This window comes from Embiotoca jacksoni, unplaced genomic scaffold (genome assembly GCF_022577435.1).
Source record: "Embiotoca jacksoni isolate LCO1_2020_lvr unplaced genomic scaffold, fEmbJac1.0.p SCAF_11, whole genome shotgun sequence".
Lineage (NCBI taxonomy): Eukaryota > Metazoa > Chordata > Actinopteri > Embiotocidae > Embiotoca > Embiotoca jacksoni.
This window is the reverse complement of record NW_027185241.1, coordinates 6,258,679-6,278,919: the sequence shown is the minus strand read 5'-3', so window position 1 is coordinate 6,278,919 and position 20,241 is coordinate 6,258,679. Positions and strand designations below refer to the sequence as shown.

At 40.8% G+C, this 20,241-nt stretch overlaps 1 protein-coding gene across 2 annotated transcripts; it reads left to right on the top strand.

The window, feature by feature from the left end:
* The first annotated feature begins 2,131 nt into the window (after positions 1 to 2,131).
* On the top strand, positions 2,132 to 19,467 carry LOC138194170 (ceramide synthase 2-like). 2 transcript variants are annotated; one of them, XM_069142694.1, is made up of 11 exons: positions 2,132 to 2,582; positions 8,481 to 8,654; positions 9,873 to 9,990; positions 10,082 to 10,200; positions 12,000 to 12,057; positions 12,399 to 12,449; positions 13,195 to 13,287; positions 15,072 to 15,200; positions 15,967 to 16,073; positions 16,207 to 16,360; positions 17,657 to 19,467. In XM_069142694.1, exons 2-11 carry the CDS (start codon positions 8,482 to 8,484, stop codon positions 17,810 to 17,812), a joined length of 1,158 nt encoding a protein of 385 aa, XP_068998795.1. In that variant the 5' UTR covers positions 2,132 to 2,582; position 8,481; the 3' UTR covers positions 17,813 to 19,467. The 2 variants fall into 2 exon arrangements, with proteins under 2 accessions (XP_068998795.1, XP_068998796.1); XM_069142695.1 differs by lacking the exon at positions 2,132 to 2,582 and adding an exon at positions 8,238 to 8,256.
* The last annotated feature ends 774 nt before the right edge of the window (positions 19,468 to 20,241 follow it).

Genomic DNA, 20,241 nt, shown 5'->3' with positions numbered 1-20,241 from the left:
AGAAGGGGGCGAAACTAGAGCACATGTAATCGATAAAGAAAGAGAGCCTTTCCATCCACATCAAACTGCCAAGCTTGTTATCTCCTGTATTCGTTTATGGGAGTAGGCAACTTATTTATCAGCAGAATTAAATGCTGCATTTGTTTTATCTTTGAGAACACTATCCCACCAAACTGTCCTCCCTTTGGGACAATGAGTCTACAAGTTTTATTTTTCTTCATCAGCTTTTCTCAGTTGAATTCACCAAAACAGAAAGAACAATATAATTGAATTTGTGCAAAAAAAACATGACCTAGCCTAATGACCATAAAATGCACTACTGGGACAATAGCATTAATCACAGGTTGTTCCTTTGCAGATGCATTTTTCTTGTCAAGTGCAAGTACAGAATTCCCTGCAGAGATTCTAATAAAGGAAGGATCCACCACTGTTAAAATATTTATTGAGGTTAGCAGCAGTCAAAGACTTTGGCATAAGCACACCACCAATGTGAAGCGTTTTCATTGGGCATTAGCCCAAATGAAAACAAGCAATTGAGTATATTTTAAAGTTTAGTTTACTTTAACTTTATGATGTGTTTTTTGAGGTTTTAATTGACAGCAATGTCTTACATTTTGGTTTCCTGTTGGCTTCCTGATGTGTCACAAAGTTTCCCCGTTCAACTGTTGGGTCAATTTTAGTGTTTAATATCAGGTTAGAGGAAGAATATTGTGCATTTATATTGTTTGAAATAAATGTGGCATCAACTACTACCCAGAGAGGTTCCAGGCACCAGTCACATGAGGAAGATGAACAACCTCACTGGCCTCATCTCTCTGAAACCTGCCTCACATGTGCAAACTGTCATTGTTTTAAATGACAGTCAGTGGTGGACAAAGTGTTCAGATCTAAAAATACTCCATTACAAGTAAAAGACCTGCCTTAAAAATCCTACCTAGGTAAAAGTACATAAGTATTGGCAGCAAAATGTAGCTAAGGTATCAAAGTAAAAGTACTGGTTTGATCCGTCTGACTGATATATTATTATGTATGGCATCATTAGACTATTAATAGCGAAGCATCAGTATGTAACCAGCATGTTACTGTTGTTGCTTTGACAGGTGGAGCTACTTTGAACTGCTTTATATCCAGTTTTATATCCAGACACAGCGGATACATCTGAGGTGTTGTCAGATGAAGGAGGAAAGAAGAAGAAGAAAAAACAACATTTTGATCTACAAATCAGTTTTCAGTTTTTTATACTTTTTCACTAATCTTCCCCTGATTTTTGGTGGGATATTGGATAATTTGAATTTTTATTGAAATTAAACAAAAATAAGGGTAGTGGAGTAGAAAGTACAATAATTCCTTTTGAAATATGGTAGAGTGGAAGTAGAAAGTAGTATCAAATGGAAATACTGAAGTGAAGTACAAGTAACTGAAAACTGTACAGTATTTGAATAAATGCAAGTTACTTAGTTACTTCCCACGACTGGAGAAAGCATCATTTATGACAATAACAACACATTTCTACATTAAGAGGAAAAGTTGGAGTCAACAGCAGATTATTTTATATTTTATATTTATATTTTACAATTTTACTGCTATTTTATTGCTTTCTATTATTCTATTATTATCCTATTGCTTCTGTATGCTGCTGTAGCGAAAAAAATTTCCCCTCGGGGATTAATAAAGTAACTACCTAACCTAACCTATTCTTCGTTAGCAAATAACAAGGAGGTCAAAGGTCAGGTACGGGAAAAAAAAAAAAAAGTGAAACACCATCAAGAAGAAAAGTAAATCCATGGCTGTTTGGTTTAAAAAAAAAATAAAAAAAAAACTATCCAGACACCACTGATTAACACAGCGCTCCCTAGTCCAAGGATTTAGGGGTAGAATAACTTCCCTCCGAGCGGAAACAACCTTCGGATGTGTGTGTCAGCCAAATGCTCTCTCGTGCTTTGGACGTCATCTGCGTCCCTCCCTCTCCGTTATCCCCTCACTCCTCCCTCCGTCTGCGCCCCTCAGTCCGCTCTCCTGCCGGCCCGATCTGCGCCTCTCTCCCCCGCCAGATACCCACCCAGACATCGCCGATACCCGGGACGCACTAGGGGGGAGGGGGGGTGGGTGTTTGTGTGTGTGGGTGGGTGGGTGTGTGTGTGACACGATAGACAAAACGCCTTAACATTTGTTGGGAGGGGAACCGCCAGTCGCATTGCAGCATCTTACATATTCTCCCATCTGTAGCTACTTTTTTTTTTTTTTTTTTTTTTTTTTTTACTAGTACCGACGTTCATCTTTTCCTCCAGAGGGGAACTCACTTTTTTTTTTTTTTACTCCATGGAAACATGTAAAAATCAGTCCGGATACTAAACCTGGACAAACTGAGCACAATCAGCTGGCTGGGCACACTCAACGGGACCGTTAGGGGTTTTTTGTGGGTTTTTTTGTGGGGTTTTTTTTAGCGAGCGAGGTGGAAAAAACGACGTTGTGGAAAAAGACAAAGACCCTGCTTTTATTTTATTTTTTTATTTTTCTGTTGGAGAGTCGCATCTGAAGCTTCTTCACGGAGGGGAAAAAAAAAAAAAAAAAAAAACACCAAAGTAAGTACGTTTCACTTTCATGTCGGCAAGTAGACGTTGGTCGTTTGTGTGCGCGTGAATGTTTGCGGCAGACGCACGCTCCGCATCCTCACTCCGCTCAGACGTCATTACGCATTCGTCGGAGTCGGTTAATTAAACATAACAGGCCGTATTGCGCCGTATTGAGCTTTTGGACGGCAGAAATGGCGGCGCAAGTCGCAAATATGCGTCAAACTACGTTAATAACTCTCAACCTTTTGTTGTTTAACATGAGGACACGAGGACAGCCCGGCGCGTGGCTCGATGGTGGGTCTCCTCTAAAGTTTGCGAGCCATCAATAGATTACGCCACATTATCACTTTGGCGAACACACTGCACATGCCGGCCACAGATACCCAATACAAATATTTGGGGTGAAACCACACGCCGACCTTTTTATATGACATATCTCCTTTAAATATAGGGATTATGTTTCAGCTTTAGACCCATCCTGCTGTCTTCACTGAGCTTTTCCGCTACTTCCCTTTATAGCAGCTACATTGAAGCCAATGCAGCAGCACACTGTCACCGAAACACCACAATATAAAGGTATTTAGGTAATAACAAGACATTTAGATTTGATAGCTCTATGATTATCTCCCACATGAGCACACATTTATACTTAAACGTATGTATTTCTATTACTTAATAATAGGTATCCTGGATTTGCTGCTTGTCTCCGTTATATATTACTGTAAATGTAATGTTTTAGGGTTTGAGAGTTGGTTCGACAAAGTATGCAATTTAAAAAGCTCTAGCAAACTGTGATGACCATTTATCAGTTTTTGCTGAATATCATGGACAGAACAATTAATACAAGTGATAATCATCTGATTAATCAACTATTAAAATGATTGTTTGCTTCAATCCTCGACAATAACATATAAGATGTATCGTGAGAAAGAAAATCCCACTTATTGACAAAAGCTTTGAATAAAATACACAGTATAGGCTGCAGTTTTCGGTATTTTTCTTCCTAACTTGGACAGAAATGTCAGCTATCATCTGTTAATGATTACATCTTCTTCTTCTATAACTCTGTTCAGTGAGTAATCAGTAATTAAGTTTAAGTGAGCTTCATCTCAACATAAAGAATTGCCTTACATACGCCCAAGGGCCAAACTTTTTGCCCCAAGCAAGAAAACTGCACTTACTCAAAGGGCAGACTAGGCCTTCATCCAGCCAGGAGACAAAAATAAGCATGACAATGTTACACACACCTCCTTGAAGAGTCCCATTCAAAATCAGCCTGCTGACTGATTGAATCTCCTCATCAATAATTCATCAGCATCACAGATCTGTGTCAAAGGTCCTGAGGTTGACTTTCTTGGGATCTCTATCTAAAACACAGCAGACTGGATGAGCGTGATAAAACAGCTCACTAAACTATCAGTGCACCGTGGGATGATTTGACATTTTCATCCGCTTACAAGATACAGATCACGTGTAGGGGCCCTTGTGGTCTCTGTGTTTTGGTAATCAATGATTTATCTAAATTGATAAAAAGATTATGCTGTTTTCTGTCAACCACTTTCCAAAAGTACTGCTAAAATGTGAGGGAAGTGTGTGACTCACCCTCAAAGCCCTCTGTCTCAAAATGTCCAAGGCATGACCTGAGTTACAGCTAATGAACGATGTGCAGAACGCATGCCAGCCTCCTGAGCTGCCACTTCATCCCACAGTGTGTGCTTTCAGGATTTTTGGGCTTTTACTGTGATCATTAAACTGTGGCCGAGTGTTGGACCACAAGAAATTAACTACGGCAATAGAGAGAGTTGAAGTAATGTATATTTATTCCACATCAACTTTTAGTTGTTTTTTTTACTTTGAGTTGTATTACATTACATGTATCCACTGTTTCTCTCAAACATTTTGCTCTTCTCAGTGTTGAAATTGATGCAACTAACAATTCTTATCAATATAAGTTAGTTAGATAATTGTTTTCTCAATTAATCCTCTTCAGAGGAAGGGACTCTGAAATGGTTTAAAGGCGTGAGTGGAGAATTATTGCCACCAACATTAATCAATTTAATAAACTAACCTTCTCAGTTCTTATAGCTTCACTAAATAGCATACAAAGTAAATTATTGAAAGGAGATCAGATGACCCATTATCGTAATGGCAGAGAGTAATAACAAAATCAACAAAACGGATTCATCAGTGAAATGTGCTTAAATAGTCATTGCAGAATTTTTTTTTTTTTTCCCGTACAACTTTAGCTGTTATCACTCGTGTCTTCCATCATATCAGCAGAGATTTTTCCTTCACTGTGGCAGGCTTAGAATTGGGTATAATTAGAAATTCTTCAATACAGTTCCTAGTTTTGTACCCGAGTTTCCGAACTGATACCAAAATGAGAACTTTGCCTAAATTAAATACAGTCTAAAATTTAGGACATTTCTAAGAATCTGATGAAACACCCGGTGCCAGCTGTTCTCACTTCACAGAGACGTATTTCAGTGAGTACCCAAAAAAGTATTGAATTAATTATTAAGGCCTAAGCAGGTCAGTTGTAATCACGACATAGGTACAGCAGTCTGAGTTTGTTTAAACTACTTCTTAAGTGACAACATTTAGTTCATACATACTGCACTGTTTATGAACAGACGTCATGTCTGCAGCCATGATTTCACTTATCTGACTTGACTCTGCTCTGGTGTCACTTCAGTCTCGTGAACTTTGGTTGTCAATGTGCCGTCCTGTGTCTTAACTTATCAAACTTAAGAACTCAGCTCTGATCTCTCTTGTCAAGCAGTCTGCAGTGTACTCTGCTGGGTCTCTTAGTCATTTGGAAAGGTTTGTGGTTTAAATGATTCATCAGCGAACATCAGGATGGATGTGAGTAAATGGGTTGTACAAACATAGATGGGATGAGTGACTCACAGTCAAAGCACTTCGCTACAGTCTCATGACTTATGTTCCTCTGGATGACTCCTATCATCCAGGCAAGCAAAGTATTGGATGACAATAAAACTCCATGAGCTGTTATTCAGTGAATGGGAAGGCTTGGAGCACTCCCCGTGTGTGATGGCAGTATATTTACGGTCTCCAAATATTCCTGGATTCCGTATCAGGTCCAGTCTGGTCTGTTTAGGTTTACCGCCGAGGCCCGTTCCCTGTTTTATTCGTTTTTGAGAAACTGCATTGTGGGTTTTGTAAACGCAGGATTCAGGCCGAGCTGAACAGAGCCATCAGTAAGAGCTGGCGCAATTCTCTGCCAGCTCGGAGTGAGATCTTTGTTTACAATCAGCACATACTTGTGATGTATATTCATAGTGGGGAGTAGAGAGAGACGGATAGAGAGGACTTCCTTTCTCCCTCCCTTGCCAGAGGCAACCCTTATTTTTATTGGACCTTTGAAATGGTCAGAGTCTGGTCATATGATCGTGTTGGCCAATGGCATGTGGTGCTAGGAAAGCTGCGGGGGAAAAGTGCTTTAACACGCTGAATTCACTGGATGATGTCAACAAGTAGTAACCCCAAAAATATCCTCTTGGATCCTATATTGAATCCACACAGCATAAAAATGCTACAAAAATATACAGAATTTGTCTTTCTTTAGTTGCATTTTTTCCTGCTTGATGTTTTTTGTTTGTTTGTTTGTGGTGTTTTTAGGTGTATATTTAGTCGCCTTACAGCTGTACTTATTATATTAAAACAGTTTTTACACAACAAAATTAGCGCCGTCTGGCCTTTGGACCATCTTTACCGGTGCTCAGAAGCTCGTTCACTTGTCTGTTTTTGGATAGATTACGCAGCCATTGTATGGAGCCAGATATGCTCACAAACATGCTATTCAGTGAAGCTCATAAGATCATCCAGGACACGCCGAGAGAAGTGAGATGTAGCACTACTGAAGTGGAAGAGCGGGCAATATGACCGGTCACCCTTCCCATCCACCACCACCGGTGCTGAAGGAGGGCGAGACCGAGGGAGAGGGAATAGCCCAATGCTCAGCCAGCTGTACTGTTGCAACAGGAAGCAGGGGCCATGACTAATATGTCATGATGTTGAAAATAAGAGACGCACTCAACCATGACACCTTCTCATGAATAGCGTCAGCAGCTACAACTAGCTGCTTTATCTTTATGGTTGCCCACCATAAAGTGTGGGCAACCATAGTGTTGGGTGTGTGTGTGTGTTGTCAAACATGAAGTGCTAATCTGAATTAGCTGTACTTAAAGAACTACTCATGTACTAAGACACTGATCATGAAGGTATTAACAAATAGGGCCGGGTAGACATTTTTGGTGTCTAACCTAAATGTGTCAGTGAAGCTGTCAAGTTTCGGATATCTCGTCAGATTTCTAAAGCCGAAAAAGACTCCGAGCAAATAGCTGACTTAAGACTTAAGTATTATTTTAGATTAGTCAACAAGTTAGTCTGCAAAAATGTCCAACATATGTCGCTCCTAGCTTTATTAAATGTAAATATTTACTATTTTTGGTTCAACTGCAGCAGCCCTATAAACGTAAACGTCTGTCACTGACTGAATGAGTGAGCGAGTTACACTATTGGTTGGTTGAATGCCAAATTAATGACGTCCTGCATCCATTTCAAATGAATAGATCTCGTTTCAAATTAAAAGCCCTCAATCGTTTCAGACACAGTCGAGCCATACTGGAGCAATAAAAAGGGTCATCTTTTATTATTAAATACAAAATCAATACATTTTTTCCACAAGTCACTGCTATTATTAGTTAAATTCACCCGTGTTTCTGGTGGTCTTTCTGAAAACGTTTTCGGAATTAATTAGACATAAGGCCTCAAAAGGCGTTAAGTTTGAGGGCACACTATTTTAATTCTGGTGGGCGGAGCATAGAGCGCTCTGCTTCTCAAGTAGATCCACCGCTGACTCCTCACCCGTTAACCCAAATATGGTGACTTCTGGCTCCAAAAAGACAAGATGGTGACAGCTACTAGAGGTTTAAAAAAAAGACTAGAGGCTTAAAAAAAAAAATGGCAGTTCACAAACAAACGGTTGGGTTGCCGCCTTGATTTAGGCCTAGTTTATGACTTTATGATTCCTAATCGTGAAGCACATAGTATCTGCTTCTCCTGAGCCAAGCCCTTGACTATTAATGTAGGAGTGTAGTTAAAAGGTAGTCTTGCGAGGGAGAGCGTTTCACACGTGGTTTTGGCTCTGTGGGCCAAAGAGGGAATCCTTCCTGGCTACCGGTGGGGAGGAGCAGGGCGGGAATGGGAGTGGAAGTGAAGCGGTTACAGGGCTTTGGCATTTGCAGCTGCAGTGGGAGGGAAGGGAGTTGCTGTAAATGTGCGAGGGGACTCCGGAGATGGAGTGCGTGGGGGCGCCCCCGCCGCTCCGCACATATGGATGAATCATGACTCACATCCCTCAGATGCTTGTTCTCCCTCGCCGCCAACCCCTTCACTCTCTTTCTCTGCCACTCCCTGAACTTGCAGCAGACGTATTCATCTCCGTACCCTCTGAGTGAAAATGAAATTGGCGCAGCTGCCGTCAACTAAGCACTGGTGCTGAAAGCTGAAGGAAAAGCTTTGCTCAGTTGTCGGTCTGATTTCTCCTCCCTCACGTGGGCCGACCGAGCTCCCCGCAGGCTGCTCGTGCTCTGTTGTAAGGAAACGTGCCGCCAGGCCTCGAGTGAGACGGAAATCATCTAATTCTCTAAATTACAAGGTACCAAACATTCTCAATCACAGATGCCGACCTACATACACAGACGGGCCTGTGGAGCGGATGCCTCTAGACTGCTCGTGCGTTCAGGTTTTAGGAGGAACCATGTTACCGTCCAGGCTTCTTTAAGTGTAGTTGTGTTCTGCCTCAAGATCATATGTCTTGAGTGTCTAAGCCTAATAAACCTATAGAAGTGGTGTTGACTCCTCGTGTGTGCTGTGTTTCAGGATGCTGTGGGAGCTGAGCGAGTGGTTCTGGCAGGAGCGGCTGTGGTTTCCGAAAGGCCTGGGCTGGGCTGACCTGGAAGATCGGGATGGACGAGTGTACGCCAAAGCCCAAAACTTGTGGGTGGCGCTTCCCATCGCCCTGGTATTCCTCATTATCCGTCAGATCTTTGAGAGGTCGGTCCATTTTTCGCTATGTCCGACTGCGTATCTGTGTTCCTCATCTATGTCTGGTTCAAGGATTTACTTTCTCTGTGCTTACCCATTTTTTTCTGTCTTTCTTTTTTCATTTTGTCCCAGCCGCTGCCCTTTAATCTGTCCATCAGCTATCTCCTCTTCTGACCTCTATTTAGATTATTTTTTCTTAGCGATTACTTCATCTTCCCCTCTGTTGTGTCTTAATTTACTTTATCTAAAGGGTGATTCTTTCAAGTGACCCGTATTGTTTTTCTCATGAGAACAGTGTTACTGTTTCCAGTGACTAATCTTTTGGAAATCAGACAATCATTATGGAGTTCACCTGTGTTTTCTAGCTAACGCCAAGAGGATCTCTTCCTCGTTATTGTTTTTTATTACTACCTCCCATTCATTCACAGAGTGTGGTAAATTATAAAGGTGACCAACTGGAAGTTTTGGAAATAGGATAAGATAAACGGTGCGATCAGCAGTATTATTTCATTAATATATATAAACATGATACTTGTTGCTAAAGGTATTTGTTCTAGCAACGAAGCTTTCGTTGGGCAAAAAAACTTTAATATTAAACATGATTTTCTCGACGCCCTGATTTACCGCCCTCAATTTATGTGACTTATAATAATATGTGTAATATTTGTTGTTGTGTTTTTGCCTAATTTGTATTCATTTTAGGTAGATAACTTCCCACAAAAAGTTTCACAGCTACATCCTCCACTGCAGAGATTCCCAAACCTAGACCATGGTTACAAAACCAAATTTCCCAAGTACTACTTTCCACTGCAGATACCAACTTTTTTTCATAAAACAAAATACACTACTACACTACACTACTGTTTCAAGATCAATAAATATATGTATTAATCAACACCTTAGGAGTCCAAATCTGGCTGTGCCAAGCTAACATTATGCTGTGACCTCATTCTACGTGGCGAAACACAGGCAAACTTTTTTTCTATAATATTTAAATGATTAACAACTCCTTTTTACATCATTGTAACGTGACCTGTTTATGTAATAACTGTCATAAAATTAAGTTAAATGACAACTTTTTTGGGACTTTTGCTAGTTTGAGTGCAACTGTTTTTTAGTGACATCAATTGGAGCCTCGCGCGCCACAGTTTGGGAGTCACCGATCTACTGCATCCATGCTTTTTTTTCCTTCAGCTTTCGAAGTTGATAGCCACTTTGTGCTTGCAGGACGGTGGCTACACCTCTGGCCTCTCTACTCGGGGTGAAAGAGACAGTGCGGCTCAAAGCCCCTCACAACCCAACACTGGAGTCCTACTACTGTAACATTACCAAACGCCCTACACAGGTAGACACCCGTGCACTTCCATACACAAAGAGAAAACACAGAGCACTGCATTACGTGACACGGAAACCTGACCTCTTTGTTCTGCTCTCAGTCTTTGGTAGCAATCCTTTGCAAGCAGACTGGCCACTCAGAAAGACAAGTGCAGCGATGGTTCAGAAGACGAAGGAACCAGGACCGACCGAGTTTGCTCAAAAAGTTTCGAGAAGCCAGGTGCACACACACACACACACACACACACACACACACACACACACACACACACACACTCTTTAAAAACATATATGGACCCACTGCTGCAGCGCTATAGAGCAAGTCCAAACAGCTGCCCGGCCCTACGTTCCTCTGGCTAGATGAGCTCATTTCTGAGGGTAAAAAGTCGCCCTCTATTTTTAACATGCACTCATTACAATGCCACTCACTCGCTACCATGGCTGTTGCCCCTGCTCATCCACATGCTCGTTAGCACGAGGCCTCGGCAACGGGGGCTCTTTGTCATTTTTACGTGAGCATTTACTGTAACAGAAGCAGACTTAAGCCAACAGCATGATCACCTGATTATAAAGACTACTGAGACTAGCCTGTGCCAGCTAGCAGGATTCACAGTGTGGAAACAAATGATACTTAAAGAACAGACAGTAATGACTCCATAAGCAGCAGCAGACAGCATGTTACTGTTAGCATCATTAGGATTGATATACAGGCATGTTCTTATTATGCATGGAGACAAATACACGTATGATTCCATCCCATGTGTCGGTTCTATGTTTTATTTTAGCTTTATCGCCATTCTTGTTTGATGACATATCGAGGAAACCTTTTGACGTGACTTAAAGGGTCGGTTTAACCAGATTTCAGTTGAAAAAGTGAATACACTGAACTGTTTTCAGTGGGAGAAAAAGTCCCTGCAACAACTGGTCCCGTCAGCAGCTGTTCTGGAGCTTTTGATTGTATCACGCAGTCTTCTGAGTAGCATGAGAAGACATTCATTTTGATTTATTTCTACAGTGCTCGGAAGACTTGACATTTTTCCATGAAGGAGTGCCCTGGTGACCTAATGTTTCCAGCTATTATTGCATCATCCCATATTTCCTTTCCTCTTCTTCGCTTCAACTGTCCAGTAAAGGCAAAAAATATTAAAACAAAAATGTTTTCCCATGACAATTGGGTAACACCATTTCCCATTTTTGTCATCCGATAAAAATGATTGATTATAATTGGTATGTCGATGGTGCAGTCTGTGGAAAGATACATTTTCTAAACGTCATTTTCAAGTGACTTGAGCACAACTAATGCAATTCAAATCACTTCGAATGTAGAACATTGTAAGATGTATACCCTTAAAACCTAAGAGCAGGAATTTGGTGAACTGACCCTTTAGACTGCCGTGTAATTTAGATTTAAACTATTCCATGCTGATGTTCTGCATATGACGTATGTGTGGTTGTGTGCAGATGTGCATGTGACTGAATGTTTGTCACTTCCTGGTTATGGTGTGTCTTTCACTGTGCGTGTTACAACATAATGACATTTATCTTCTGAAACACCCGATTGTCTCTGTGCAGACAACAGGCTTCCTGTCTCTCTGTCGTATTTCTCCCACTGGTGGATCTCTCACTGTCTCTTCTCCTTGTCCAACTTTCTGTGTCACTGTTGCGCTACTTTTCTGTGAAATCCTCATACTACACCTGTATGAGAAGAGGCAGTGAACTCACTCTGTCTCTGATACTGGATATTGACAGGGAGCATACTGTAATTGTCTGTCAGTGTGTGTGTGTGTGTGTGTGTGTGTGTGTGTGTGTGTGTGTGTGTGTGTGCGCGCGCCCACCCCGACTTGACATTCTCAGCACAGATCACCTGATTTTTCCAGGCTGTTCATGCTGCCTGGCTTCTCTCTCCAACTTGTGTGTTTGTGTGATGCATTTCTGCGTCTGCTGCTCGAAAATGTGTCTCCTGTCTTTTCCCCATTGACTGAGTAGAAAGTGTGTTTGTATGTGTGTGTTCTCTTGCAGTTGGAGATTTACCTTTTACCTTCTTGCTTTCATTGCTGGCCTGGCCGCCCTCATCGACGTGAGTACTCCCACCTTTACCTCCACCACCACTCCTCTTCCTCCTCCTCCTCCTACTCCTCCTCCTTCTCCTCCTTCTCCTCCTTCTCCTCCTTCTCCTCCTTCTCCTCCTTCTCCTCCTTCTCCTCCTCCTGCCGTATCTTTATATACATATCCTCATTCGTCACCTGCCCTGCTATCGTAACTTGGCCGTTTCCATGGTAGTCTGTCTTTTTTGCTGCGATAACCTCACCTCTCGCTCTCTGAGACCAGAAGCATTGACTCATCCTCGTGCTGAGTCAGTTGATATAAATACACCTGTCGAGTTCTGCTGTCTCATTCTCCTCCCGTCTCTCCTTCCAGAAACCTTGGCTCTATGACCTGAAAGAGATGTGGCAAGGCTTTCCTGTGCTGGTATGTCTCCGCCATGACTAAGTACAATGAATACACCGGTGAAGTGTTTATTAAATTCTGTTCCCACACATTCCACAGAGGGTATTCAACTTTTCTCCTGAACATCGTAGACTGTAACATTAGTTCTAAGATTTTCCATGTGCGGTTGCGGGCTGTACCTATAAACTGCAACTCAGACAGATGTGACAATGCACTGTGCGCACAGCAGGCAATTGTTTTTGTAGAGTTTCAGTCAGCACCTTCAGACCTGTAGTTCTATTTTTAATTGGTTGATCAACCCATTAATCCAGATGATTGAGTGTCTCGTTAACTGATATATTGGTATATATTGGAAGTAAAGACAAAGGCTGGATTCCGAACTTCGATGCTTTTATGGCACCAACCAAATTGCTTCCATACTATTGAAAAATGCCTTTCAGGGCAAAGTTTTGACACATAGCATCACTTTGACCATGTTTATGCACTCCTGCATAAACATGTGCTGGTTCTCTGAGACTTCTGTGACAATCAACTAAATATCTTAAGCTCTTGGGTTCTTGGTCAAACAAAATATGCAATTTAAAATGTGTTAACTCGTGCTCTTGGAACTTGTGATGGACATTTTTCACTATTTTAATTCCTGTACAGAACATTTCGAAGGTTAATCAATAATGTTAATAATATGTCACAGCCCCTGTTCCCAATATGAATTTTTGCAAATTGGTATATGAATTTGGAAATTAAAGATCTGTCTCCTCTCCTTCAGACTCTCCTGCCCTCTCAGTATTGGTACTACATGATTGAGCTGGGTTTCTATGGCTCTCTGCTCTTCAGTGTGGCTTCAGATGTCAAACGCAAAGTAAGTGAATTTACCTGAGGAACACAAAACTCTTCCACAATATTAGGTAGTATAGGCAAAAGGCATGAATGGCAACAGAAGGAAAAGATACTCAGAAATCTGTAAATTAAAATTAGTATATAAACCAGGTCTTCATGCTGCGACCATTTTTATCAGAAATCTGTCTCGTGCGACCAAATACCGTCTCACCGGGGTGTCTGACATTTTGCAGGTCTGGGCGTGCAGACATTTGCATTTGAACAACTATGATAAACATATTTACGGACCTCCCTTGACTGACGTAAAGCACCAGCTCTGAATTTGGGGCGTTTTAGTGTCCATTTCAAATCACTCCAGGGGAGGAGCGCTGGGTACCATAAACAGTTATTCAACACTATTCCTAGTCCCGGAACACAGTTCTGGGTCTCGACGTCTCTGTGCGAGAGGAGGCGGAAGCTCTTTGCCACAAGTGCTACAAGTCTTTTGTGTATAAAGGATGGAAACACTTACACTGTCAAAACATCCAGACGTGTCTGTGTAATCTCGCTCTGTACGAGGGTAAACAAACACCAATCATGTGCCTGCCTTTTGGTTGCAACGTATCATTTTTCAGACTTTGAACATTCAATATTGATGGCCATTATCAAAGGGAAACTCAAATGATTCAATGATAGGACTGGCAGCAGCAGCGCTGCGGGAGACGTGCTGCTGGTGCGGACACACAGACACGAACGAGTTGAGGCTGTGTAGTACGGGAGAGGTAACACACACACACACCATGCAGCCTGTGTGTGCTGGGCCTTCGTGATTTGGGGGCTGCAGGCGAACAAAAAAAAGTGCATTCCATTTTTACTTAAAGTTACAGTATGAAGGATTTAAGGTGATCTACTAGCAGAAATGGAATAAAGCATATATATATAGTACCAAGTAACGCAAGACTGTCACTAATCTGTAGGCTACAGCCTTTTTTGAGCTGAATCCCATTCACTAATAATGGCTTACGGGATTGGCTTAAAACCTGCCAGGACCAGCATTATTCTGGCAAGTGAGCAATGCTGGTCCCCCGGTGTTGCTCTATCGCTGTGGAATCTGTCTCATGGCTGGCTGAATTCTGGGTATTTACATTTTGTTGATTGTAGTGACTCGAATGAGCTGTAGTTTTTTTCCAAAGAGCAGTATAGCTCCAGCTGTGGAGAATGAAGCACATGAGGAACACAAAACTTCAACCATTTACATTATGTGTCAGTAAATCACCAATTGGTATGGGAGAGACAAAAAAAAAAAAAAAAAGGTGACACTTAAAATGTTTAATTTTGGGGACAAAAGGCTCGGTGAAAAAATTTGGATGCACCTAAGTGAGAAAGTTAGTCTCACAAGTGCAACCAGTGTAAAAGGTTCATCTGGAGCTGACCATTCATACAGACCATCTTCATCCACCATTAATGCTTTCTGATTTTATATGGCTAATACATAATAATAAAATACAAGAGGAAGACAAACAGTCCTTTTACTATCTGACAAGCTTGACATCTGGCTTGCGCTGTGGGTGGACATTAGACTGTTGTTACACGTGTGTTGGACTTTGCTCTGAGTGGTCAGCTGAGCACAGTGGGGGAAAATCTTGCAAAAGAGCCACAGTGTGTTTCTCCACCACAAAAAAGTCTAACCTCCATTCTTCTTAAGCAGGATTTACCGCCATGCACACAGATTCACTGAAAACATGCAACACACAGTTTTATATTCCATTTTCCTTTGCACAGTATAAACAACACATTTCTCCCCCCCCCCCATCTCTGCCTCTTTAGGACTTTAAGGAGCAGATAGTTCACCATGTAGCGACCATCCTCCTCATCAGCTTCTCCTGGTGTGTTAACTACATCCGTGCTGGAACTCTCATCATGCTGGTGCACGACTCCTCTGATTACTTGCTCGAGGTAAATGTCTCCAAAGCCTCATTGCAGTACTTTATATCGAAAGTAGTTTGGCGAGCAAACGTGCCCAGAATCAACTTGATGCGTGAACTCCCATGTACATCCACCATCAGGGATCTGTGGTCCTGGTGAAGTGACACACAGGAAATGTGTGGTCTGCTGTATGTTCACCATTGTACACACACAGCGGATGTGAATGGTGTCACTGTGGACATTCACCTCACCATTTTGTTGATCTGATTTATCCCTGCTGCTAAGAAAATTCGAGAGAAGAGTCTTTGCTTGCTGCATCTTCTGATGACGACACACTGCCACCCTGTGGATAAAACTACACTTTGGCTATCATTGGTGGGATAGAGGCAAACCGACTCATTTTCATGAAACCTTTCCAATCTGGTTGTCCAGACCAGACTCGACCAGAGCGGATCTGGTATTAACACGCAGCTCGTCCCAATTTTTGGCAGGATGCCAAGAGTGAAGCGTTCATAGTACTACTATGATTAAAATGTGTGCAGCGTTTGTTGTTGATTATTTTTGTGACGTCAAATTTGTTAGATTTGTGTAACATCAGTGTCTCATTATTATAAAGCTGTTATTTACAGTTTTGATGAGGTGTAAGGAAAAAAATTCTATTTTTGCCAGAGTTTTTCAAATCTCGGGTGGAAATTTAAAGAAATAGCTGAGGCCTTAAGGGGTAAATTAAGGAAGTATGATAACCTTTTATCTGCAACTTTCCTATTAGATAATTTTCTCTTTCTTCCTCTGACAGTCTGCAAAGATGTTCAACTATGCTGGTTGGCGAAATGCCTGTAACTACATCTTCATTGTATTTGCTGCAATCTTCATCATCACTCGCCTTGTTATCTTCCCCTTCTGGTACGCACACATACACACACACACACACACACACGTTTCAAACTATTGTTTTTGATTTTGCAATATACTACTGGATGTTATTTTGCTGTTCACCATGTCACCTTCGCATTAAACCTCGCTGTCTCTGTTTTAGGATTATCTACTGTACGTGGGTTTACCCAGTGACCGTCTACGAACCCTTCTTTGGCTACTACTTTTTCAACGGGCTGCTGATGATTCTGCAGTGTCTACATATTTTCTGGGCCGTTCTCATCATACGCATAGCAATCCGCTTCCTCACCAACAATGTAAGCAATCCAAAGAAATCTACAAGCAGCATTTAACTTTTACATCCATTAAAGGTTTAGCGTGCAGGATTTAGGTGTATTTATTGGCATAAAAGGAATGTCATATTCACAATTGTGTTTTCATCCATGTACACTCGCATGAAACTAAGATTCGTTGAATTTTCTTTACCTTAAAAAGCCCTTCACATCTATGTAGGGAGTGGATCCTCTTCCCCGAAGCGCACCATGTTGCGCCGCCTTGTTTCTACAGTAGCCCAGAAGGGACAATCCAAACAATGACTGTAGATGGGGGGTCTATTACATTTTTTGTGAGTTTCACGACCGCTTTAGATTTTCTTACACTCGTGGAAGGGAAGGGTGACGCGAGGGATGTTCAGCTGGTTGCAGTCTACAACCTCATCACTCGATGCCCCTCGATCCTTCACGCTGCTCCTTTAAGTCAAAGAGTAAAACAATTTAACACTGAAAAAGGCATTTTTAATTTATTTTTTTAAAATGAAATGGACATGTAGTCACTACTGAAAATTTACAGTTAAAATATTTCAAATGGACAAAACAGAAAAAATGTAAGTGGAAATCAAGTCTTGGTTTTATTATAAATGCTGTACAAACTTAAGATATTAGTTTAAGTGAAAGTGCTGAAGCATGCATGTTGGAAAGTTGTTGGAGGTAGAGGAGCTTTAGTCAAAAGTAAACAACTCAGACTTCACAGGGTTTGAAGTGTGACTTTAAGTGTAAGCTGTGAAATCAGTTAAGCAAAAACATTGAAAGGAGCAGTTAAACCTCCAATAAAGGATATTTCGGCCTCTTTCAGGGCAGTGAACACAACACTCTGAGATTATCACATAATAAAGTTCATGTGTGTAAATAGTTCCTTATTATTTAGACATCTAGCAGACATGGCAACATTATAATTCATTTTAAGTCGTGTTTCTGGCTATCCAACAAATTTAAGTCCAATATTCACTCCCTTTTAGCTCCTCTTTTGCTGCTCAATGCTCCACCATGTTCACCACCTAGTTGCTAACCATCTGGTGCTGAGAGAAAAAATTTAAACATTGAGCTAGAAGATGCTTTAAAGCCGTTCAGAGCTGAGAGGGACTGCAGAGTCAGGAGATTATTCTTTGTGGATTTGTCACTAAGATTGTGCATACATTGTTGATATGAGAATATCAGTTATAGCTGCTTTGAATACAGATACACACAAAAGCATCTGGACAGAGATTCCGCTCAGTTTGATCGATGATGTGTTTTTTTTAAACAGATTCCTCTCCTCACACTCTCTTGTTTTTTCAGGAAAAGGTAGATGATGAAAGAAGCGACAAAGATGAGACGGATGAATCTGAAGAGGAGGAGGAAGCGGAGTCATGTGATAAAAAGTACATGAAGAAAAATGGACCAGTGCAGAACGGTCACACAGTCCACAACAACAACCACAGCAAGACAGAGTGAAAACAAACAAGTGTCAGGATGAGAGAAAGCAAAAAGGACTCGTATCCCTCAGCGGGGGAGCCGGAGCGAGAGATGACAGGAGAGAGAAAGAAGAAAGGATGTGGATAAGGGAGGGGTGAGCGATTCCCTAAAACCAGGAACAGCAGGTATCTTAGGAAATTCAACACTGTTACTTTTACACAAGAACACGCATTCATTCGTACTTTTAGAGGGCACAGAGATCCAGCAGATGATAAACACTACATAAGGTGGCATCGCTTTCTTGCTTTGTCATCAGTGAAAAATGTATCACTGCCTTTTGCTTGATGTTAGTCCCAAAACTTTCACGGAGACGGGGGAGAAAATGGAGAGGAGCCACGTGTGGAGAAGACAGAGGTTATGCTGCTTCTACTTTAGCTATCATGTTCTAACTGTGTGCCTTAGAGCCAGCTAATGGCTGTCAAAAAGCCATTTTAAAGCTTTCTGCTTTAAAATTGTGTTGCTTTATTCTGTTTTTTTGTTTTTTACTAAAGGAACAAAACAAAGTGAAAGTATGTATTATGAGGGTGAGACTATAGGGCATTTATTTCCCTAGTTTTCTGTCTATGCAACTACGTAACTGTTCAGCTATTGCAATGTCTTTGCACAAACGTAGTGTCTCTTAAATATTGAGTAATAACTTGCAGTAGGAACTTGGTGCCTCTGCTCAGAAAATGTAATAAAAAAGTATTCTGATTTCCGTTTTGTAAACAGCAAGAAATTGTTTAAATTTATGTTCAATTTGAATCCAGCAGAGCTCAATTTGTACATGTCTTGCTTCCGGAAAAGAGATGTCCCTCGATTCTTTGCTGTTCAAACAGCAAGTAAACTCTTGATAGAGAAATCACAAATTCTTTGGAGTTTTGATGGAGCTGAATGTGGTTTTTTTTTATGTGGGGTTCAGCTCGAGCAGTTTGACCACACTGATGATGCCGCCCACTGAAAAGTGATGACTCAACGGTGGGGTGCTCTGTCCAAATGCAGGAATTTGACAAAGTAGAATGGATCAGGACGGTTTCACAATTTCAAGATTTCTTTAGTTCACTGCCGAACAGCCCGGGTTATATTCGTGAACCTGGGTGATAATTTGAAGTGTTGATCTAAAGTATGGATTTTAGGTATGAGTCTGTGTATGAAATGAGTTTACACGTATGTCCTTTAATGTTTTTTTATGAGAGAAATCAATTCATTGTTTCCGTGTAATGATGAAATGAGTGTTTCATATTTGATGTCATGCTTTAATGCTTTTGTATGTCAAGTGCCTTATCTGTAATGTATGGAAAGCTCTCCTGTCTTCATTTCCTCTCCTCTTCTCTCCTGTTTCCACCTCACACCATAGATCTCCAACTGCAAGACTAGAACATGCTGCCTCACTGGTGCTGTTTCGTTCATCACACTTCTCTTTTTCATAAATGAACTTCCTTTCAAACTCCCCCTCATTCCACAACCACAATCTTTTTTTCTTTTTTTTTTTTACTAACCCCGACCAACCAGCAACCTCTCTTCCCCAGTGATACAGAAGAAACAGCTGTGTCCTAATTACAGTGTTATTTTTTTTATTTTGTATTTTTTGTTTAATGATGTCTAAGTATTGTTATTAATGATAAAAGCAGAAATCATGAATCACAATGAAAGCACTTTGAAGTTGTTGTTATTTGTGTACTTGTCATGTTTGAAAAAAAGACCACACACAACAAACATTAAGAATAATTTTATTTTTTATTTTATTAGACCACTAAACATGATTTTGTACCTTGAAACTCTTACTGACATTAATTTTTACGGTCATATTTTTACAGTTATCGCATGAACGTTTCCCTTTATCAGGAAATAAGTCATGCTCAAATGACCTCTTAATTTTGAACGTATCTTTTTCCAAGATAGTGTTAGAAAACTAGCTTTACTAAACTACTGTGTATCATTTTGTACTACTCCACTATGTTTTAGTGGTAAATATTGTCCTTTTTGTCAAACTGCAATTATCAGAGCACTGTCATAGATTAAATGACAATTCAGTGTATAATGTAGGTATAATTGGCTTCATTAACATGCTTACACAGCTATAATAGTTTATCAATTAAATATTAAAAAAATATCACAGAGCTCATGTTACTGTCTGATGGGTACTTTCACTTTTGATAATATGTTCCTCTGAACCTACTTATGCTCCTTTCTTAAAGCAGTGTTGAGTAACTCGGTACGTCACTTACCGAAATGCTGTTTCCTACTTTTACTCTGCTACATTTCAACAGGAAATGTTGCACTATTTACTGGATTTCACCAATTGACAGTAAATTAATATTCTCCACTAAAACATAATCAGCCAATCAAATGTGAAGCAGTGCAACAGATTAAATGTTGCTGACTCAGTGAGTTGCACAAAAAAATTATCAATATTACTCATCTTATGA